The 24,017-nt window shown below is 45.1% G+C and overlaps 1 protein-coding gene across 2 annotated transcripts in view; it reads right to left on the reverse strand.

The window, feature by feature from the left end:
- Positions 1 to 20,700, reverse strand: part of NDUFA10 (NADH:ubiquinone oxidoreductase subunit A10) — a 47,188-nt gene extending 26,488 nt beyond the window's left edge. Inside the window, exons 1-8 of one of the 2 annotated variants that reach the window (XM_086615869.1) lie at positions 20,646 to 20,700; positions 20,174 to 20,202; positions 19,358 to 19,526; positions 18,531 to 18,746; positions 17,627 to 17,713; positions 13,600 to 13,721; positions 10,092 to 10,171; positions 6,254 to 6,308 (exon numbers count right to left, since the gene is read on the reverse strand). In XM_086615869.1, coding sequence (XP_086471995.1) covers positions 6,254 to 6,308; positions 10,092 to 10,171; positions 13,600 to 13,721; positions 17,627 to 17,713; positions 18,531 to 18,746; positions 19,358 to 19,526; positions 20,174 to 20,202; positions 20,646 to 20,700 — 813 coding nt within the window. Of the gene's footprint in view, positions 1 to 6,253; positions 6,309 to 10,091; positions 10,172 to 13,599; positions 13,722 to 17,626; positions 17,714 to 18,530; positions 18,747 to 19,357; positions 19,527 to 20,173; positions 20,203 to 20,619 lie in introns of both variants that reach the window. The other variant, XM_086615868.1, reaches the window with a different exon arrangement.
- Positions 20,701 to 24,017: the final 3,317 nt, after the last annotated feature.

The raw sequence follows: 24,017 nt of genomic DNA on the forward strand, positions 1-24,017 counted from the left end.
CGTGACAGAAGAAACGAAAAACACTTCTTTACTGTATATTAAACTCACTAATTATTCCCTGAGACCACAGCAAACACTAAATCTCATCTATTACTATCTAAAAGGCAATAAAAAAGTGCTATATAAAAAGTAGTTTTGACTATAAAGGTCCACTCTATGACCAGTATCACATTATGGTAGGAAATAATGGCTTAGAGATATGACTGTGATCATTTTCCTTGAGGTATTTATATTTCTTAAAGACTTTTGCTGATAAAGACTTAAATACAGTTAACATTACATCACCAAAGCATATTTAAAGCTTCAAGCAAGTTTAGATGCTCTTTTACCATTTTTGATCTCTTACACAGAGGCAAAGTTGGGAAGCCAGATGCTGTAGCTCAGAGGATAGGAAACCTACTTTTCACATAAAGAAAAAAGCTGACAACAAACCCACCTGTTGATGGAAAAATGTTTCGATCTTCAAAAAACCCTACAGAAAACTGCACTACAGACTTAGAGTTTTCAAAACTGTGTTTAGAAACTCCTTCTTTCTACCAAACTGCTGTAACATAACTCCCCAAGATAAGCATTCAATGATGTAAAGAAGAAAAGTGTACGGTAAGTTAGTTCAAATAATCCATTATTTATTTTAATTACTTAATGTAAAAGCTGAACCTCCACCATACTTCCCATTAGCTATGCAAAAGCAATCACCCCTCTACTCCACAGCAAAGCTTTGGAAACTCCCCACTATGGCTGATGACAGGACTAACAATAGAGTTGCTAACAACAGGACTCAGAACACTTTGTGGGGGAAAAATAAACCTGAATCCAGATTAGTTTTGCACACTCTTATATCAGAAAATATCTCTCCCAACAGCTCGTTAACAATGGTATCCGCCCCCTGACCAGGCTAGAACAGCTTCTTAATTTACAAGGAATGCCCTGGCACTCCCTGGGAATTAGCAGCATATGAATGATTTAAACCTGATGGCAGCACAACTTGTAATATCACCCAGGACAGATCAAGTCATAATATATTGCAGAGTAGGGCAGGATTTAGAAAACATTTCAATAATCAGACCCTTTTCGTAATCTTTGCCACTAAGCCGATACGAACAGCTTACAAGTTCTAAGCTTGTTTCACAGCGATCCAGTGAGCACTGTTGCTGGAAGAGCTGGAGGGGTGGTGGGCAGCAGAAAGTGATACTGTTCTTATTCACGTCATTTATGGGGACAAAAACCCCAAACCCTGAAAGGCTGCTCTGTCAGCTGACTTCTCCCCAAACTCCTTCCTCGCAGGTTGTTTCTTTGAGCAGGAGATGGACACAAGGAGCAATACAAGCCACAACCCTACAGGGTTCAGGCCGCAGCTTGCCGGAAGGAGCTCAGCCCACAAACAGCACCTATAACTGAAAAATTCCTGCAGGTTAGCTCTGGAGCATTTCACTTCTGCACTGGCAAAGGAGATGGCACAAAGCTGGACTGTCAGCAGCCTCCCGTCTTCACCATGTTCTCCAGTTTAGGCAAGCTGGTGACACTGAATAAAACTGATACAGAAATACAAAACACTATCCACAAGCACAGAGGACTTCAAACAATTGTGGCTAGGTTTTTGACTTATTTCCTTTCTACCTTCATCTCTTTTTAATATCCAGGGCTTTAAAAAAACCCAAACTTTTAAACAAACATACAGCTAACTTTTTATTCTTGGTTTTATCCTCATGTAAAAGCAGCCTGAAACATCCTAACGAAGCTCATTTCAGCACTTATTAATCCTTCAGCCACTACAACCAATGTTAATTACAGCATAAAACCCTGACCTTTTTAAAGCACAGTTCAGGAACAAAAGTAATTTCTAAGTTGTATATGTCTGCTACAAGCAAATCAAAAACCATTACACTGTAAGTCATAAACAAATTAAGCTCCCAAATCACATAGCAAATAATCTGTAGACTGAAGCTAGCTGACAGTTAAACATTGCTATCTATCAGCAGGACACACCTGTGTAAACAAACACCCTACAAGCCAAAGTCAAATCCCTCCTGCCAACCCTTATTTCCAAATTTCAGCTATGTCATTCCAAAGCTAAACTAAATCTGAACCAAAGGGAAAAAAACAACTTTATTCTTTGAAGTGAAAAGAGCACCAATCTCTATCTATAACTACCATCTAACAAGGAAAATGATACCATCTTGTACTTTGGCTTCAAAATATCAATCTTTTCTCTAGTCCAGATTTGTCCAACCAAGGGAAGAACTACATCAGTGCATACTGATGACCCTCTGCAGAGTGATGACGCAAGATTGCTGAGCTTGGTACACTCCACTTGAGCAGTAAGACCTTTAGGCTGACTTTAAACTCTGATTTAAAGGATTAAAATAAAACCTCTAGCAATGGGGTTTATTACAAAGAAAATCTAGGGAGGAAACAAAACTGCTTTATTCTGACCACTTCAAGACATGCTCAGAGAGAAGGAAGGGGAGAAAACAAGCAAATAATGGCCCCATCCCAACTGTCTCTTCTATCTTCTATCAAACATCTATGGCCACCTTCTTGAAACACTATGGTTCTCAAATCTTACCCTTTCTTTCATGTTATCCAGAAAAAACTAACTGCAGTTCCTCAATATTCTCATTCACACCCTGACCTCAATTTTTTTCTTCATTTCAGCTTCTTTCCATTTCATTATTTTTGTCCCTCAGAAAGAAACAATCATCTAAATACGTGACAGAGAACATGTTATTCTTGGGATGCTGATCCTTCTTGCCACAGACAATGCAAAGCTGAATATTCAGTGTGGCTGCAGGTGCGTGAACTTTGACAAGGAGTACCTACCAGCTGCTATGACCTGCCAGCAATGTGCACTGGCAGCCCAGAAAGCCAACCGTGTCCTGGGCTGTATCCAAAGCAATGTGGCCAGCAGGTCGAGGGAGGGGATTCTGCCCCTCTGCTCTGCTCTTCTGAGACCCACCCCCCAGCGCAGTGCTGTGTTCAGCTCTGGAGTCCCCAACACAAGAAGGACATGGAGCTGCTGAAGCGAGTCCAGAGGAGGACCAGAAAGATGATCCGAGGCCTGGAGCACCTCTGCTATGAAGACAGGCTGAGAGAGTTGGGGCTGTTCAGCCTGGAGAAGAGAAGGCTCCGGGGTGAGCTTATAGCAGCCTTCCAGTATTTAAAGGGGCTACAAGAAAGCTGGAGAGAGACTTTTTACAAGGGTGTGTGGTAACAGGACAAGGGGAAATGGCTTTAAACTGAAAGAGGGGAGACTTCGATTAGATCTAAGGAAGAAACTTCTTACGCTGAGGGTGGTGAGGCACTGGAACAGGTTGCCCAGAGAAGATGTGGCTGCCCCATCCCTGGCAGTGTTTGAGGCCAGGTTGGATGAGGCTTTGAGCAACCTGGTGTAGTGGAGGGTGTCCCTGCCCTTAGCAGGGGGTTTGGAACGAGATGATCTTTGTGGTCCCTTCCAACCCAAACCATTCTAGGAATCTATATGCCTTACCTACCACAGAAGCAAGGGCACTCCCTACCCTGCTGGCACTAAAGCAATACTTTATTTTTTATGCACATGAGAACAACGAGGCTGCACTCTCGATTTTTCACAGGTGTACTCACAAGACTGAAACCTGAGGTTCAAGAGTTCTTTGGAAACAGTAATTTCAGAACTAAGATCAAATGTGAAAGTTTACTCTCTTCAGTAATGTTTTCCCTCCCTGAAAATGATACAGGAGGATTCATGTCAGAATTGTCAGCTGGAAAAGGTCACAGGTAGTTATGTGCATAAATATAGTCGAGCTCAGAACAAAGGGAAAGGCCTTTGGCTTTTTCGAAGCTTTCAAAAACACCTTGTTTTCAGAGATTTTGGAAATCTTGCACTACTCCAAATGCAAGCAGTTGCCTTGAAATGTGATTTCACAGTGAACCTCTATTTATCTGCTGTCACACTGAAGCCACAAGCCCCTTTTGTGGGTATAAACTCAAACTGCCTCACAGATCCATTGGTTAATAATTATAACCTCTATAATCAAGTGCATGAGTGTCCAAAAATCCAGACACGACAGGGCAGGACCCAAAATGTAGGACACAACCATATTCCCATAAAGGGAACTAAAAGGCCTATAAATGCACAGCAACGTGGCTAACTGGTTAAATTTTTAGGACCGAGAAAGTCCTTATCAACATTTTCTACTTCACAAAGCTTTTGCATGGAAACATGAGGATATTAGGTACAGGCTATTGTCATGCACACCACCAATTAAAATCCACCCTTTGTTCCTCCAAACAAAGTCAGACTCAAGAGAAGAGACTGCAGACTTCAACTGAAACCAGATCCATCACCAACTCCAACAGCAGGAGCCAAGCTCAAAGATCCAGGAGATTTTCCAGCTCCTTGCTCCCAAGATTGCTCTCGGCAACCGCTAATTTGGAAAAAACTCGGGTTTACTGCTAACCATACTGTTACATGGTATGGAACATCCCTTAGGTCACTTAGAAATATTAAAATATGCTTTTTGGGGGGTTTTGGTTTGGTTTTTTAAAGAACTCCACAAAGGCAGTAGAGCAGTCAGAAACCCCCCTTGCTATGAATGCCAACATTAGGCTTACGGATCTGCAGTTAAGCATTGACTTGGAGGCTTAGCTAGGAAAGGCTCCAAGATGTTGTCCCACAGCAAGATAGAAGGTTCCCCACAAAACTACGTACAAACCTTTGCAGTAAGATGACCTGCTACCCACTGAATATCACACATGGTGCAGGTATACTGAAACAAACATTGCTTTCCTTTTGCATCCCATTTAGGAAAGCCTGTTAATGCTTTCCCAAACATCTCTCCTTCACCAAACTTGTAAGTTTTCCATCTCCAACAAAGTAATCACCCTGACACTTCTCTCTTCCCAGCTGATTTAGGAATTAATCGCATACCACTGTGTAAAGGTCTGGACCTACTTCCTAAAGGAAAAAGCAATATAACCAGCCTCGTATTTCTTTCCCCCTCTAACAGAGGAAAGGAGAGCATTCAGTGGACTCTAGAAGGATCATATGAGCTTCAAACAAGAAACACAGAGGATGAAAATATTAAAATCAGCAAGACCCATCTGAAGATATTTTTAGTGCAGCTAAGATCCTTATTGCTACTACAGAATTCAAGTGAGCTTTGAGGGATTCACTGTGACACTTTCATGCCTAGAATTGAAACGGACCCTCTACAAACCTGTCCAGAATTACAACAAGCTTGTTGCTCTTTCCAGGAGGGGACAGCAGCTACAGAGAAAAGTTAACAATGAGGAGGGGCAAAAGGCTTCTGTTATCCCACTACTAACCCTCCATGAGCAAGAATGTTTGCTGAAATAAGGCAAATATATTACATCTACTCCGAAAAATGACACAGTTGAGTAGGAGGAAGCAGTGATCTCATGTTAATCATGTCACATAAGAGACTGCTTATTTCTAGCAATGAGAAGGCAATTTATCTGGCGTGGTCCAGGGCTAACGTGTCTGGCAAAACCATCTGGGGGAAAAAAATTGGGAGTTTAGATACCATGTGCTAGCTCATACAGATGAATAACCCAGGGTTACAAAGCTTTTAACAGCTCTGGTTATCCAGCCCTTTGCTATAACCAAATAACGACTAGCTTTTGGAAAACAACATGATTTTATCACATAAGAACCTGTGCACCAGCCTGGATCATAGGAAGCTGCACAATGGCAAGAGCCAACACAGACACACCTGATACTGGTGGACAAAGTCTTGGCTGAATGCTGGGGGTGACTTACCTCTTGGTTAACGTCATTAGTTCCCAAACTGAGCTATGCAGAGAGCCTTGCCCATCCCACCAGCCACTTCAAACAGGGATGCTGAATAACAGCCAAACACTGCACAGCCCAGCAGGGACTCAGGAATGCTGTTTCCACCTCCCTCACAGGATTTTCTTGGAAAAACAAACTAAATTTGGAAACACACAGCGTAAGTCACATCAGATAAAAAACACTAAAAAAATAATTAGTCATAATCATGTCATCTCTAGGAGGCTTTGCTTGCTCAGCCAGGTGTTGTGGCAAAAGGGATGGGGGTGAGATTGCTACTTTCCTGACAAAATGACACTCATTGAAATATTCTAGTAGAGACCTAGCCCAGATGTTTGCAATAGCAACAAACACTAAATGCATGAAGTAGTTAAATAAGTTTGTTAGCTAGAACAATGCGTTCTCTTTGCATTTCAGTACTGGAATTAAAAAAAAAAAAAATCAATATATACAGCAAACTCTTACCTTCTCCACATCCTCTGCCTCAGCTGCTGTGTACTGCAGAACTTCACTGGTCTCGCTGCAAAGAGAAAAAGAATTGAGTTCCCTTGATACAACTGCCCTACTCATCCTCTGAACCAGCATCATTACAATTTTTTACAATACTTTTAGAGTCCTTGCTATAGGATTCCTATTAGACCTGTAAGTTGCTTCTTTCCCGGTAGAAAATGGTCTTTAAAGGGCAAATAGTCTGTGGTATCTCCATAGTTTCAGTTAAAAAAATTAAAAATCCCCAAATCCCACCTATGAATTTGTTTCCATTCCATTAACATGGACACCTGCCACAATGTCAATCGCCCAATCTATTTGAAGCCAAGTGAAATTTTCAACCAGTCTAACCCAAAACTTCAGCAGACCTTCCTTTTTACAAGTACACCAATACCTGTGGGTAATTTTTAAGAGAAGAAAACATGTTCATTCATCATTATTTACTAAGACTGAGCTAACTGAACCAGTAATATGCAGGCAGCAGGATCTGTAAGTATGAAAACATTTAAAACAGGTAACAGCTTCCTGGTTCAAGATTGTTTTCTTATTCACACAGCAGCCTTCCTAGAAAAGCCACTTGCAGAGCAGGGCCACAACAGGAGTTCCTGTATGAACATCTTTCAGTACTACATATGCACAGCTCAGTAACAGTATTCCCAAAGCTGTTCCAGCTGCCCTAGAAGACCTTACCTTTAGCTAACAAAAACTTAAGAGAAAACAAAATGGATGTCCAACATGCACAGTATATCAAACATCACATGGCAAAGCTGAAGAGCACGGAGAAGAATTTGCAGACTTTTTGCTTAGCACAACTGCTTCCAAGTTTAATCAGGATTAAGGTTGGCAATCTAACTTGCTCTAAGTGGTCAGGTTGTCAAAGTGGCTTGTAGCTGCAGCAGTCCAAACTAGTTCCTGGTCTGCATTATCACTGGTCAGTCAAAACAGCTCTGGCAAAAAAGCTCATTTTAAAAATGCCTTTTATTCCTACGAACCCCCAGGCTCTTACAGTCAGCCATTCAACTGGTGCTCCTAGTAGGGGAACTACTTAAAGAGTTTGTTCTCAGCTTGAGAACAAAGCAGAAAGCCTCACACAGCTCTTCAGTCATAGACAGAAAATAAATGGCCTCCTTTCAAAGGACGCTGCTGTGACAGCACAGCACACATACTCACATCTTCAGTATCAACTGTCAATAATCAGAGGGAGAGGTCAGACTTCACCAGAGTCTTATCCTGGCAATTACATCAACAATGCAGATCAAATCACTTGATACTTTGCAGATTATTAGGGCTTTCATTAAGAGAAAACAGCTGCTCAGTGGAAAGCAGTATTGGATACTAGAGGGAAAATTAGCAATCTCAGGGCTTTGGTCCAAGAAAAGAAAAATCAAATGAAAAAAAAATTAAAAAGATGAAAAGAAAAAAACAAATGAAACAAATAGAAGCTGTCACGAGACAGTACCTGCCACAGCACCGGACTCACAAATCACTATCAAAAGAAACATTAAAACACATTCATAAACATGTCAGACTGGAAAAGAAGCACTAAGTTTCAGACAGTCACATACCCACTATAAAACACACCACTTGAAGCAGCATCAAGTTGCTCCAATTAAACGGAACAAGATAACGCAATTTTGCTAAGTAACAAACTAGACTATTTTCCTGCTGCAGTTCAAGAAAAGCAAGAGAACAAGCAAACATAAGCTTGGACACGGAAAGCATGCAGGAGTTCGTTCAACAGTCTATAATAACTCTTTTTAGCCTGTTTGATCCAGATTTTGGTCATCCTCAAGAGTTAAGGAATCAAATACTTCTTAGAGACTAATAGCCAGACATGAATACCATTCACTGCATCGCTCTGCAAGCTAGCAAACAGTTAAAGGCCGTTGAAGCTTCTGTATATTTATCCAACACCAGTGAAGTCCAGAGATGCACAAAGCTGAAGGGTCACACAGTCACAGCTCCCCTACAAGGGGACAGAGACGTCCTCCTTCAGACCCAAGCACAGAGATTGATCTGACAAGCTATTGTAAGCCCATCCGCTGATGAGGATGCCAACCGGAGGGTGTTTGCTTAACGAGTGTACTGACCATGTACAGACAAAGGGGAAAGAGTTGAAGTCACAGCAGGACCAGCTAGGCTGGGATTTAGCCTCACTAACCACTACAGTATATTTCTGGGGCTCGATTTGATCCAAAGGACAAGCAGCATTTTTCTCCTTGCCAGTCAATTCAAACCAGTTCTGCCCTCAGGGGGATGACAGTGCCAAGGCCTCCCACCCTCCCTCTCCATCCTTACCCTCTGTTTCCTTCTGAAAGCCATGTGCTGGCTGCTAACCTGTGGGAAACGCACTGGGAGGCAGCGGACCATACCTCACACCAACAACTCCTGCCCTGTATGAGCGGCAAGCTCAATATGAATTGAGGACTCAATTCAGTCCAATTGCTGACAGCGCAGTTACACCCATTTACCCTGGGAGATGGAGCGAGAAAGCAAGGGGAAACATGCAGGAAACAATATTCCTGAAGATTTACTTAGACTTAAATGTAACTTAATCAGCTTTGTGCACACACCAAACTTCACACAATTACAGATCGTTTTGATGTAAAGTAGGCCTGGCTCTGTAACCTTTAAGATTTTTCTCTTCCAGAAAGCTATTTGTTTCTCAGGGTGCTTACATTCATGTGCTTTTAGATTTTTAGGGCAACTCGGTTTTTGATAGAGCTCTTATAAGAATTAGGATAGCTGGCAAGCTCTAATAGCCTCATCTCAAGTTTACAGTGCACACATTCTTGCTTCTCACCTAGGGAAAGCCAGGGGAGCCCACAAAAGAGTTCCTTTAGTGTCAGAGCGAGCAGCAGTGCAGTCTTTGCCTACCAGCACCAACAAGTCCATCAAATCCTTTTCAAATGTGGAAGGCTATCGGGTGTATGCCTCATGAGATGCAGAGACAGCACTAGAAAAGGGAGCAGTCCCTTACCTGAAAGCCTTTCTCCTCTCCCTCCATACAACTATCAAAAAACTAGGTCAACCTATGACAACTGAAAGGAGTTTTTAGGAGAGAAAAATTCCAAACTCTCCAAAAATGCCTGAGAACAGCTTATATTGCATCACACTCTCCTCAGGTCACACAAACACACAGCTATAGCCATGGCATTTTGGACATCACCCCAAGGAAGCACTCCAAGTACTGCTGCAAGCTAACAGAAGGAGAAGCAAAGTTGTCAAGGCCAGTCACATACGGAATACTGTCAGAAAGGGAGACAACTTGGTTTTGGAGAGCAAATAGACCAGATTCCTGGCTTTGCTCCTGAAGTGTTCTTTTAACTATGAAAAAGTTTACACTTCCCTGTGTCTGACTCCATGACAGCAAAATTGCAATGGCCCAAGAAAGCAGGATGAAAAAAACCATACTGCAGATCAGGGCTCATTAGCTTTGCAACATATTAGATGAGTCAATTCATGAAATCTAATGAATTTACTACTGTACAACACTTCATCCACTCTGAATCTGTTAAGAGTCAAAAAGCTTTGCTTTATAAAGCTCATACCTCAAAAGATTTCCTTGTTAATCTTCCAATATTCTAATGCTGGCATCAGGCTTCTCCGATGCCAGAGGTAACTACACACAAGTATGACTAGTTGTTATGCCATGGGTGCAATACCCCATCATTAGGACATAACATTGTACCACGTTGCACAAGGAAGATTTCTCACACAACATGATTATATTTCCTTATATTGGCAGAGATTTTGGGATTTGCACACATTTTTACTCAAAGACTTCACAGACAAAAGATTTTGGTTTGCTAACCTGATCTCCGGTAAGAAGGTTTTCTTGTAAGCATCCTCGATGTTCTGGAGATACAAAGGAGACACCTTTTTCTCATATGGCTAAAACCAAACAGAAAACAGCGTTGTGAAATGAGTATTCTTTCTTTTCCCACCAGTGCAGATCCCAGCCTAAGCAGAAGGTGCTGCTACACCATCTGCCAAGAGCTTTCTCTTGTATTAGCAGTCAAACATTCAAGTGAGCCATATACATTTTAATTAAAGTTTCATGAATTAAGACATTTGGAGTGTTTAGAATTTCCTGTGTGGCATTAAACATCCAGAGTGTCCTAAGGAACAAGTCATTGTTCAAAAAGCAGTATCAATCACTGCTTTGCCCTGTACTATTATGTCCACAGTTTTAAGGATTAGCCACATGAGTAAGACTCTTCTGACACACTAGTGAATCTAGAAAGAAAAGGAAAGGCAGGTTAAACAGAAGAATGCAAAAGCAAAAAAAAAAATCTTTCTTCCAATTTACTTCAGTTTGTTACAGGAATTCCCTCATTTTCCCTGAGTTCATATCAACTAAGAGAACCATACATCAACATCCTCAAAGAGATTAGGTTTCCAAAGACCGATCAATCCCAGCTACCTGGACATTCAAGGAAGCTACCTATCATCCAGAAAAGAGAAGACTGTCTGAGTTTGTCTTTTCAACAAGAGGGCCAACGTGCATCCATTTCCACAGTTTCAGACAAGTGCATGGGCAACCATCCATTTCAACCACCCACTCCAAAATCTTTCTTTGAAATTTCGTGGATATCATAACTGCTGTTAAAACAGCTCATCTTCCACACAGTGCACTTTAATGTCACCTTTGCAAAATGCCAGGAATTCTTCTGATCTACCATGTGTTCCTTCAGTTCAATCCTAAAATTAAATTACATTTTCTGCTTGAAATGTTCATCCAAGACGCCCGTTATGTTGGGAGGATCTGTGTCTCTGCTTGTTGGGCCCCCGGAGGGCTTTTTTTTCTCCAGTGCCCTGCAACAACAGCGTGCTGAATACCAATGAAACCCTCCATCTGCCAAGAAGGCAGAATTCCCAAAAATACCATCCCCAAACAAGCACTAGTGTTCAGCAGTGCCGCTGCCCCGAGGAAGTTATAAGTTACATCAGCAATTTCTGCCAGAAGGTCTCAAAAATGCCAGCGACCTTTATGCTCATGAGGGTAAAGAACTCATAGGTTCCCACGAAACATTCAGAAGCTTCTAATTCTGTCACTGAAGCTGCTAAAACAAAAAAGCTATGGTTTTCCTATACAAAAGTGTTTTGTTCATTCAAGCACAGAGACACATTCGGTCATGGCCTAAACTGCTGGAGGGCAGAAGGGGAGAGTCATTGGACCAGCAGACTAAGCAACTCGGGCCATGCAGATCACAAAGCAGCAAGGGCAGCCTTCCATTTACGGCTCTGAAGGCACTTCCCGTCGGCAATCCTCAGCCTCCCTCTTAAAAGAGCAGGAAACTGCAAGCTCAATGCTACTAGCTCATGCAAGCACACTAACACACACCACATTTGGAGAGAAGCAGGCATCCCCAAGCACTTCAGAGACTCGAGAATTTTTTAGTAATAAAGGAAAGATGACTTTTAATCTATCAGGTCTTCCACAGTCAAATACTTCACTGGACTACAATTTCCCTCAGCCTTCGAACAAGGGACAAGGTAACCACCATTTAGTGCTCATAGCGCATCTGAGAACAGTTACAAGCACATGTCCAAATACCACAGAATGGGAAAAAAAAACCCAGACCAAAAGCCTTATATAGACCAGTCATTATGCAAAAGTACCCTACAGCTTTCCTGATCCAAAACGATCTTGATAACTCAGAAATCGAATATGCTGATACGATAGAGGTAATTTGAAGACAATGCTAAGAACTAAGTTAATTTTATTTTCAATACAGTCTCCATCCAATACCATGACTTAGAAAAAGACATCTTGGAGAGAAACTATGCCATCCTTAAAGGGTTTTGGAGAGCATAAGTGAGAATATCCCATGATTGTCAAAGAACAAACACAGGCAAGAGTCACATATCGTGACCTCAGACTACAATGAAGTTGCACTAGTGACAAGAAGCAGCTGTAATTCTTATGAACTTTGTATTAGATAAGCCAGAAAGCTCCTTGGATTTTACACAGAATCATATCATAGAATGGTTTGGGTTGGAAGGGACCTCAAAGATCATCTAGTTCCAAACTCCCTGCCATGGGCAGGAACACCCTCCACTACACCAGGTTGCTCAAAGCCTCATCCAACCTGGCCTTGAACACTTCCAGGGATGGGGCAGCCACAGCTTCTCTGGGCAACCTGGTCCAGTGCCTCACCACCCTCAGAGGGAAGAATTTCTTCCTTCCATCTAATCTAAATCTCCCCTCTTTCAATTTAAAACCATTGCCCCTTGTCCTATCACTACACGCCCTTGCAAAAAGTCCCTCTCCAGCTTTCCTGTAGGCCCCCTTTAAGTACTGGAAGGCTGCTATAAGATCACCCTGAAGCCTTCTCTTCACCAGGCTGAACAGCCCCAACCCTCTCAGCCTGTCTCCATAGCAGAGGTGCTCCAGCCCTCAGATCATCTTCGTGGCCTTCCTCTGGACTCAATCCAACAGCTCCATGTCCTTCTTACGTCAGGGCCCCAGAGTTGAATGCAGTATTCAACGTGAGGCCTCATGAGAGCAGAGTAAAGGGGGAGAATCACCTCCTTCGACCCTTCTTTGGATGCAGCCCAGGATACGGCTGGCTTTCTGGGCTGCCAGTGCATATTGGCGGCTCATGTTGAGCTTCTCATCAACCAACACCCCCAAGTCCTTCTCCTCAGGGCTGCTCCAAATCCATTCTCCACCCAGCCTGTACTTGTGCTTGGGATTGCCCAGCCCATGCACAGGACCTTGCACTAGGCCTTGTTGAACTTCATGAGGTTTGCACAGGCCCACCTCTCATATCTCATGGAATGCCTACCAAAATTAGTTTTATGTTTAAAATCAGTGGTTTTGCTGTGTGAACACAAAAGCACCAAGCAGTAATATTCTTAGTTTCAGGAAGTTAACTGAACTTGCTGACCACAACTGACCTACACTAACATCAACAGAGGTCTGAAACAGTCGTCAACTGAGGAAGCTAGAGAAGGGGACAGCCAGTTGGGGTTTCTGACACACAGGAAGCACAGATAACCTTCAAGCGTGCTGCAAGAAGCATGCTACCTGGACACGACTCCCAAAAGAGCAGCTGCAAAGGCTGGTTTTTAAGGGCAGATTTTTACAGAGCTTCTCAATACAGAAATGACAGCATATTGATGAAGACAAAAAAGTTGATTTTTGCCTTTTTTTTTTTAGAGCAAGCATACCAGAATACCCACACAGGCATCTCCAACGCACAGTTCTCATACCTAAAAGGATGAGAAGCTTTTCAGAAGCAGAATTCTGCAGCAAACCCCATGGGACTCACAAGACATTAATGGGCAGCAGCAGTGGCAAGAGACAAAATTACCTCGCCTTTCTCTTGAATCCTCTTCTGCACATCTGGGACGGGTACATCTATGTAAATGACCAAGTGAGGTGGCAGGAATTCACAAATGCTGATCTCTTTGATCTCCTTGTAGTGATCAAGACCTGTATCAAAACCAAATACACCGGAGAGCTAAAGGCAGCCCATCCCAACACATACACACGCTGCAAACGAGGACAAATGCAACAGGAGCAGCATTAAAATGACAAGCTATCAGGTAATGAATCTGCAATCACTTCCTGAGTGGTTTTTCCTGGTTGCTAGACATATTTTATTTGCACATCCCCAGTTTTGTGTTTGTAGTCTCCTCTTCTTGGCTGATATAGCAAATTTAGGGTAGGCTTTTCCTCAAATAGGATTCCGGAAGTTTTTAGAATAAACAATCTTCCAGAAATTAAGCTGAGAAGTTACACGAAATGAAATATAACAATCTAACATCAAAGAGAGGATTTATTTCTGATTTAAGTTTCTGACCTAGGTTTCTCCTCTGTCATTTAGAGACAGCCTCTCAAAATATCAGGGAGGACCTCACCTTTCCATACAGCAAAATTTATCTGAGAGGAGCTGGTCAAGTCTTTGCAACCAGGTTCTTTTGGCATATCAATAACCTAAAGCATTTTTGGGGTAATAGTTGGTGATTAGGAAGCCATGCAGGTTGAGGGGACACATCTATTCAAATTTAAGTGGCATGGTTAGCACAGGCTCCATTAAACCTAGCTCAATTGCAAGCTTTCCTCAACAAGACTCACCAGTTTAGCTAGAAACATAATGCCAGGCTTTCCAATTCAAACAATTCATGAAAAATTTCAAGCCCACTGTGCTTGACACAGTAAGCGGCACTCAGCAGCACCTCCGATCAAGATGTTTGCTGTTTAAAGATTTCAGTACAACCCATTAGTTGTTGAAATTTCATATCAAATATGAATTGTGGGTTGCTGGGCTTCGCTTGCCTCACCAACACAAAGCAGTAAGACACGGTTCATTATAAGCAGCTCACAAACTCATTCAGCAAGACATTGCAACTTACAGCAAGTGTCAGAAAACAAATATACACCTCCTAAACGTGAGCCAAACCAAACAAGACAGTAGAAATGTGAGGCAGTCAGGAGAAACAATTAACTTCATCTCAGGGGCAGCAAAAATACCAGATTTGCCAAGAACAGGTAGAAGCAAGAATTTCAATAGCAATTTACTAAGGGATCAGCTGATGACTGCTCTTTACAGTCATTTTCTACAGACTTTCAAACTTTTGTTCAGCTGTAAGTTTGCATGTTTTGGCTGCGGCTGCTCTCCTATGTACACCAAGTAATGGCTCCCTTCCAAGGGATGGAGGCTCCACCCATCTGCCCACAAGGCACCAGCACAGTAACACTGCTCTGCTCAGCACCCATAACCCCAAACTACAGAATCAACTCAGGCTGGAACATCCACAGATCATCTGCTTCAACCACTCTGCTCAGAGCAGGGTCCACTACAAGAGGTGGCTCAGGACTGTGTCTCACAGTGTTCTAAGTATCTCCAGGACAGAGATCCTACAGCCTGCCCAGGCAGCCTGCTCCAGGCTTTGATTACCTTCACCTTTCACACAGAAAATGGGCTGTTTTTTTTCTTATAAATGGAACTTAAATGGAGGGCCACGAAGATGATCCGAGGGCTGGAGCACCTCTGCTATGGAGACAGGCTGAGAGAGTTGGGGCTGTTCAGTCTGGAGAAGAGAAGGCTCTGGGGTGATCTTATAGCAGCCTTCCAGTACTTAAAGGGGGCCTACAGGAAATTGGAGAGGGGCTTTTTACAAGGGCATGTAGTGATAGGACAAGGGGCAATGGCTTTAAACTGAAAGAGGGGAGATTTAGATTAGATAGAAGGAAGAAATTTTTCAGAAGTTGTAGATGCTCCATCCCTGGAAGTGTTTAAAACCAGGTTGGATGAGGCTTTGAGCAACCTGGTGGTTGCTCAAAGCAACCACCAGGTTGCTTTGACATGGGAGGGTGTCCCTGCCCATGGCCGGGGGGTTGGAACGAGATGATCTTTGAGGTCCCTTCCAACCCAAACCATTCCATGATTCTATAATTTAACTTCTTGTATTTCAATTGGTGCTTTTTGTCTCTTGTCCTCTCTCTAGGTGCCACTGAGAAAAGACTGGTTTTATCCACTACTCCTCCCCATCAAGTATTTATACACATAAATACCATCAGGTATTTACACATACACATCTTCTGAGCCTTCTCTTTCCCAGGCCAAAAAAAACACCAGCTCTCTCGGTCTCTCCTCACACACTGGATGCTCTAGTTTATTAGTGACTTTCATGGCCCTCTGCTAGACTTGCTCCAGTAAATTCTTATCTTTCTTCAGCTGGTAGCCCAGAATTGGGCACAATATTCCAGAGTTGGTGATCCCCTCCCTTGACTTGCTGACTACACTCTTCATGCAGCACCCAGGACACTGGTGGCATCCTTTGCCACAAAAGCATGTTGCTGGCTCACATTCAACTTGGTGTCCATTAGGACCTCCAAGTTGTCCTCTGCAAAACTTTCTAGATAGTTGTCTCCTGGCATATGGGAGTACCAGCAGTTATTCCTTCCCAGGTGCAGGACTTCGCATTCCCTTCTGTTGAACTTCATCCAACCATTTCTCCAACCTGTCCAGGTTCCTCTGAATAGCACAAAAAACATATGGTGTGTCAGCCATTCCCCTTCCAATTTCGCACCACCTGCAAATCTGCTGAGGTTGCACTCTGTCCTGTCATCCATGTTTTAAGCCCAGTTTAAACCTGGTTTGGCCCCAGTATCCTCCCCTGAGGTACACCACTAGTTACTGGCCTCCAGCTGAACTTTACACTGCTGATAACAACTCTTTGAGCCCAGCAGTTCAGCCACTTTCAGCCTACTACTCACGTATCTCATTCATACTTCATAAGTTTGTCAATGAGGAGGTTATGAGGGACAGCACTGAAAGCCTTAAGATAGACAATATCCATTGCTGTCCGTTCATCCACTGAGCTAGCCTTCTACAAGGAGCTGACTATCAGATGTTTAAGAGTGATTTCCTTTTCGTGAAACTATGGTGACTATTCTCAACCTTCAAATCCTCCATGTATTTGGAAATGGCTTCCAGAAGGATTTGCTCCATCACCTTCCTGCAGATCAAGCTGAGGCTAGCTGGCCTGTAGCTTCCTGGATCCTCCTCCTCATTCTTCTTGAAGACAAGAGCAACAAGAGCAGCCTTCCAGTACATAAAGGGGCTACAGGAAAGCTGGAGAGGGACTTTTTACAAGGGCGTGTAGTGACAGGACAAGGGGCAATGGCTTTAAACTGAAAGAGGGGAGATTTCAATTAGATCCAAGGAAGAAATTTTTTACACTGAGGGTGGTGAGGCAGTGGAACAGGTTGCGCAGAGAAGCTGTAGATGTCCCATCCCTGGAAGTGTTCAAGGCCAGGCTGGATAAGGCTTTGAGCAACCTGGTGTAGTGGAGGGTGTCCCTGCCCATGGCAGGGGGCTTGGAACAAGATGATCTTTGAGGTCCCTTCCAACCCAAACCATTCTATGATTTATGATTCTATGACTTATGTTCTTTGAGATTCAAAAGGGAGCTGGCTGTTTAAGGCAAGTAGGCCAAACCCTGTTGACCCATTATTTACCTCCCACTTAATCCCACAAGATCACAGTCTGCCTGAAGGATCTCTATTCTTCATCAGCATGCTCACATACACTTCCAGGGAATTACAGGAGTCTCTGGCTCACAGGACACAAGTAAGCAAGACAAGGAATACATGTTCTTTACCATATAAGCAGAATCAAAGCCTTGAATAAAAACTAGAACTCTCACAGCTTGAGGATGGTCCTTCATGCATGGAACAGCAAGGCGCTAAGCACCTTAAGAACAACTCTGAACATTTAAAGGAGTCCATCTTTCAAGCAGACATTTTTGTATCTTTTCTAAAAACTAAATTACCACACTTCTGGCTAAGATTATGGCAAAATAACTGCCTCATGCAGGCCAGTAACTTACATCGCTTGTGGATGTAGCCTTGTTTAAACATTGCATCCAGAAACACAAAGTCACTGTAGGGAGAGCGCTCCATCACCACACCTTGTCCTGCAATTGAAAGCAGGTTCCAGTTAGCAAGGCTTGAAGAGACTGCAGGCAGCAACGCTTAAAATTAAAGACAGTACTGCTCTTACAGTAGATTTTCTGAATGTTTTTCTAGAAATTTTAAGTAAAACAAAAGAGCAAGTTTTTGGTTCACACAAACATACTGGATATATATGCTGAACATGCCTGTCTCGCCCATGTATTCTCCTACTGTGCCCACCACTAGTAGCTAAGTACTCCTGTAGTTAAGGAGTACATTTGCATTTGTGTTTGATGCTTTCTGCCATTTACACCTTTTAATCTTTTTCAGAAAATACTTATTAAAGCACAAGCAGCAGGTAAATCAGTATTGGTACAGGAGATCTTTTCTCACCAGAAGACACTCAAATTATAAAAGTATCACCACAGAAACAGTATTCAACAAAATCAAAAAGACTAAATAAAGACAGCATCAAGAACTAAGCCTAGGGAGAGTTTTAAAAAAGCTGTAGGACTCACAGCTGCTTTGGTATGTTTAAAACTTCTTTTTGAAAATAATCATCAGGGATTGCCAAATTAAAATTAATTAACCGGTAACTGGTACATATTTCTTTCACTAGAAATGATACAAGATACTGTTCTAACAAAATACGCAGAGTATTTTTCTAAATGGACTGTTGTTAACCTATACTCACTAAGGGGAAACACACAAAAAGCTTAACAATATAACACCCTTTCATTTAGAAATGCAGACACTAGCACAGCACTTGAGAACAGCTCACTCACAACTTACACTCATAAATTAACTTAGAAATGAAATCTGTTTGCTGTGAGATCTAACCTGTGGTCAGCAGATGCTCCAATGCATCAGCGTACTGTAAAACACGGTTACCAAACAGCCAAGCTTGCAGTCGATACGAGTGTCCATCCGGGCATTTCGGATCAGTGTAAAACCTCTCCAGGTTACAGAAACCATTAAATTTCTCATGCAGCAGTGTTCCATCCCCGGTGATTCTGTCTAGGTAATGGATGTCTGCTTCTGGGAAATACTTCATTCCTGACAAAAAGAAACCCACAACCGAGCACTGATCAAAACACTAAGTTTTGTTCATTTAAACAACTACTCAACACATTTAAATATACAGCTGTGCTTTAACCAACTCTTGAGAACTGTACAAAATCCTTTGGTCAATCACATCACAGAGGGCAGACAAACCCTAATTTGAAGTATTGCCACCTTTCATCTCCCCAGTGAGAGCCGAGCCATTGTTCCAAGCAGAATCTTTTTGCCACCAATCCTCTCATCACCTTGCTGCTCTGCATACACCCATACAGAAAATCCTGTCTCTCAGGGTGCTCAGTGACTCTACCAGAGCCAGGAGCTCAGTGAGCAACCTGACTTCATTAGAACTGAAATTTCATTCACAACAAATTATACCTAAACAAGTATCCCACAGATCTGACAAGCATCCTGCCCTCATCTCAAACTCACCAACATTTTATTCTCCTCTTATCTATAAGCCCTCCACGTTAACTGTGGCACGGTCTAAGAAATAATTTGCTAGCCAAGAATTGCTAGTTTGGTGAGCTAAGTTTCTTCACATGAGAATCACAATTACACTGTTAAATTCTATTAACTACTAGAGAAACAGGTAAAGTAAGATGTACCTAGTTTTTCTGCTATTTGTTGTGCAAGCTTGCCCTTCCCAGAAGATAAGTTTCCATCCACTGTGAACACTTTGCTGTATTCCGTGAACTTTTTTGTAGCTCTGTCTCCCAACATATACGCCAGCCAACCATACTGCAAATTCTGCTCAGGGCTGATATGAATTCTTGCCTGAAAGAAAACACCACAAAATCAGCGTATTTCAGTTTTCTTAGCTGAACCAGGCATGCTCAAAACGCAGCTTTTTCAGACCTTCTGCCCACATGGGAGGACACACATTCACACACCTAATACAAGAAATTTTCATATAGAAAAGTTAGCACTGTCATTTCAGCATAGGAAATGAAGTGGCATTTAGGCTGTTTGAGAAATGCAACGCTGAGAAGATAGAAACCATGAAATTCAGTGTGTTTAAAGCTTGAAGAGGGACTGCTCTGCCAGAACTCTGCTCTGAGCCTACACAATGACTGGAACTTCTCAGGCTGACTGAAGGCCACAAACACACTCACCATATGCCCTGTGTTCCTAAGGGAGATTCTAGAGCGGGCTTTTGTTTGCGTTTTCGGTTGTTGTTGGGTAGATATGAACATTAAACCCTCTCCTAGTCTCTCAGGACCCACTTCCAGACTCCCAGGAGAATTACAGCTTCATTTTTGCACAACACAGCTCCTGGACAAAGGTGGAAAGAAAGATCCACCAGCCCTGCTCAGGAAAGCCACCCAGAAATCATGGTAAAAACTGAGTAAGCCTTATTTTAAGCAATTGCTGTGACCTCACCTACACAAGTGAGACTTTATTTTTATTTAATATCCTTCTGCTGGCACCACCAAAGATCCCAATTCACCTGCTGAAGGTCAGCAGGTCATCACGCTCTGGTCTCAGGTTATTTAGTTGTGCCTTTACCTTAAAACTCGCCTCCTCTCCAAAGCCCCTGCATTCCCCCACTGGGACCGGCTCCTCCTAAGGCGCAGCCCCGCCGCCCGCCCCCCCGCCCCAGCGCCCTCCGGAGCCCCGAGCTTTCCCGGCCCCTCTGCGCACAGCAACGCTGTCGGAAGCGTTGGGGGACCCAGCCCGGCTGCTAAGGGGCGGGGAGACAGCGCCATCACCACAGCCCTCCGCCACGCAAGCGGGCAGCCCCGCGGGGAGGCCGGAGCGGCCCGGGCGCCCCAAGGTGAGCCCGCCCGGGAGCGCTGAGAGGCGGCCGCCGCAGCCAGGGGAACCGCGACCGCGCGCAGGAGCCTCCCCCTTCCCCAGCCCCGCTCACCGCCGGCACGACGGCGCTTCTCAGGCAGCCCCGAGCGGCAGCGGCGGCCGGCGGCCTGAGCTTGGCCAGCCACAAGGACATGGCGGCGCCGAGGAGAGACGCAGGCGGCGGCGCTGCGCGCGCGCGGGAAGATGACGACACGGCAGAGGGGCGGGCCCGCAGCGGGGGCGCGCGGACCGCCACGCCCCCGGCCTCGGCCACGCCCCAACATCGGCCACGCCCCCAACATCGGCCACGCCCCCGCCCCGGCCACGCCCCCAACATCGGCCACGCCCCCGCCCCGGCCACGCCCCCTCTGCCCGCCGGCCGCGCCCGCGCCGTGCGGTGCGGGGTTGCGCGGGCTGCGGCTGCCGCTACCGTGACACCGTCCGTGCCCTCTGAGCGATCCCGGCCGCGCCTGCATCCTTACATGTCTCGCTGCTCTCCTCGGAGAAGAGGACGGTGAAGATCCACCAACCTCCGTATGCGATTTGTCCCTCTTCATGATGCCGCCAGCTGCGCCCAGCCTGAGGTTGCTCGGCTGCCATGGAGAGATGATCCCCTTTGCTCTCTTCAGAGAGAAGGCCATCTGCCCGGTGCTCCTCACTGGTGCTCTCTGCTTGTGGCAGGGCTCCCTAGGCTTCCTTCAGCAGGAATAGAGGTGAACTGCGTTGATGGCCTCCAGAAATGAAAGATGGACTGGGAATGAATGGAGCTGCTGGAGCGAGTCCAGAGGAGGCCACAAAGATGATCCGAGGGCTGAAGCACCTCTGCTATGGAGACAGGCTGAGAGAGTTGGGGCTGTTCAGCCTGGAGAAGAGAAGGCTCCAGGGTGACCTTATTGCAGCCTTCCAGTACTTAAAGGGGGCCTACAGGAAAGCTGGAGAGGAACTTTTTACAAGGGCATGTAGTTACAGGACAAGGGGCAATGGATTTAAACTGAAAGAGGGGAGATTTAGATTAGATATAAGGAAGAAATTTTTGACATTGAGAGTGGTGAGGCACTGGACCAGGTTGCCCAGAGAAGCTGTGGCTGCCCCATCCCTGGAAGTGTTCAAGGCCAGGTTGGATGAGGCTTTGAGCAACCTGGTGTAGTGGAGGGTGTCCCTGCCCATGGCCGGGGGGTTAGAACGAGATGATCTTTGAGGTCCCTTCCAACCCAAACCATTCCGTGATTCTATGATTGTATAATGGAGGCCACAATGAGGTGGCAAAGAGAGGACATGGGAGATAACTCTTCCACGTGTGCTTCTGCAGTCAATACGTGCCCCGCCTGTTTGCACAAACCCTGCAGTAGACTCAGGGCTCAGGTGACAGCAAATGAGGACAAGGTCCTCATGCATGCTCCGGAGCTGGCCGGCTGGAGCTCGAGCCAACCCTACCACACCTGCCTGCAGCTGGGACTGGGAGTGCTGGAGGAGAGGGGATGCCTTAACCGTAGGGCAGGAGAAGACACATCCTGGAAAGAACCCCGATGCCCACACGGCAGGCAGATGTGGCAGTGGCGAACCTCGCTGCTGCTCTTGAAGATTTTGCTGATCTTTGCCACAAGATGGGGCTGGGTAATGCTGAAGGAAAGCTGCTTTCTCCCTGCCCGCCACCATGTCTTGTCCCACCGAGCTGTGTTATGAGCACCAACAAGTCCCCATCTTGCCCAGGGCTTGCTGCAGACTGGAAAAGGCTGCCGACAGTGCTGACGTCTGGGGATTCAAAGCATCTTCTCTGTAGAAGCTGCTTCTGTCTCTGTACTGCTGCAATGCACAGTTTCTAGAAAACGTTGATGGTTTTGTTTCCTCTTCCTTTTTGGTTTTGCTCTCCATGTTTACCAACAGGAACGCTGGAGAAACCACTCTGCTTCAGGAAGCTTTCGGAGCAAATTTGCGTTGTGTCTGAAAAAATCCATCTACCCAGCCAGCCTGACCCCCCGTGTTGGTCAAGAAGCAGAAAACTGCAGAGAAACCTCTGAATGAACCGGAGAGTCTGGCTTTCTACTGCTCAGCTCTTGACCGAGCTTTGATGTCTTGGAAACGCCTCATTGAAACAAATGGGGGGGAAGAAGAAGGATCAAGGAGACGTCAGGGTGGGAAGGGACGGCTGTGCCCCACACCAGGTATCCCCCATGGATCTAGGTCAACACTCCCTGGGCTGGGTTCTCTTTCTTTTGCTGGAAAAGAAACTCCTCCAGAAAAGGGAGCAAGTAGAGGTTTAGTGCTGCCTTGTGCTGCCTCGCAGAGCATGTCCACTGCCACTCTGGGCCAGCTTGGAGAGCTGGGTGGACAGGTTGCTTTCACCTGCAGGGTTAGTCCCTGCAATGCTCTGTTGATGTGGCAGAGCTCAGCGCTGGTCTCTAACCTGGGTCTGGTCTCTGCCCAACTTCTTCCTCCATAATCAGATTTCTTTGTCTATTTATCTCCTGCTTTCAACTGTCACATAATTCCCAGCCTGTTGTCTCCTCGGGGACTTGTATTACCTATGGGTGAGCAGGGCAGCTCCTCATCAGTGCTGCTAGGGAGGTGGCCATGCTCCCAGCCCTGTCCTGAGTCACATCCAGCAGAGGCTGTGGGGCCTGTGCCAGTGTCCCTCTTGGCTCCCAGCTAATCATCTCATTGCCTGCACCATGACCCTCGCCCACAGATGCTGTAGGGTCTTGTCTCTGTGGCTCCCTTGGGTCTTGCCCCCTTCACTCCCCCAAATGCTGCCTACTGGTGACCCCGGGCTCCATAACCATCCCCAGCATTGACTCCCACCCCCTCCCCACCCAGCCTCTGGGACCTCTTTGTGACTCCTCATCTCTGTCCCAGCTCCAAGCCCTAGGGTTGGTCTTAGGCTGTACCTTTACCTGTGTTTATCTCTGTCCCTCTCTAATCACCCTATGCATGGGTGGACCTTGGATCTATGCTGCAAGTAGCCTTGTCCCCTCTCCTGTCTCCCAGATGGACCTTGGACCTATGCTGCAGCCTTGTCCCTTGTTCAGCCTTCACCTCCTGCTGCTCCTGGGCTCTCCCAGGCTGAACCACACTCCTTAGCTTGCCTCGCCTGGGGCTGTTATCAGAGGCTGCCCATGCTGCTGCTGCTGTCTTCTTCAGGTGCTCCATCAGGGAGGCACCTATGGCTCATCCTGCCCCAGCTCTTGATGCTTCTTGGCAGGGAGCTGGGATGGAGAGGGATGCCATCACCCTGCTGAGCACTGAGTCTGGAGCACACCAAATCCTCAGTGACACACTGGACCTGTTTTAATACTAGAGATGAGTTATTTTTTTTTTTCCTTTTCAGCTTGAGCATCTCCATGGCTTCTGGACTGGACAAGACGGTTTCCTTTCTGCCATCTCTTGCTGCCCTTCAACTCAGGCCATCGCAGTCAGGTTTACCTCTAGGGATGCTCTGGCATGGGACGGCCAAAAATCAGTGCCCTGCTGAAA

The sequence above is a fragment of the Tauraco erythrolophus genome, chromosome 8 (genome assembly GCF_009769465.1).
Source record: "Tauraco erythrolophus isolate bTauEry1 chromosome 8, bTauEry1.pri, whole genome shotgun sequence".
Lineage (NCBI taxonomy): Eukaryota > Metazoa > Chordata > Aves > Musophagiformes > Musophagidae > Tauraco > Tauraco erythrolophus.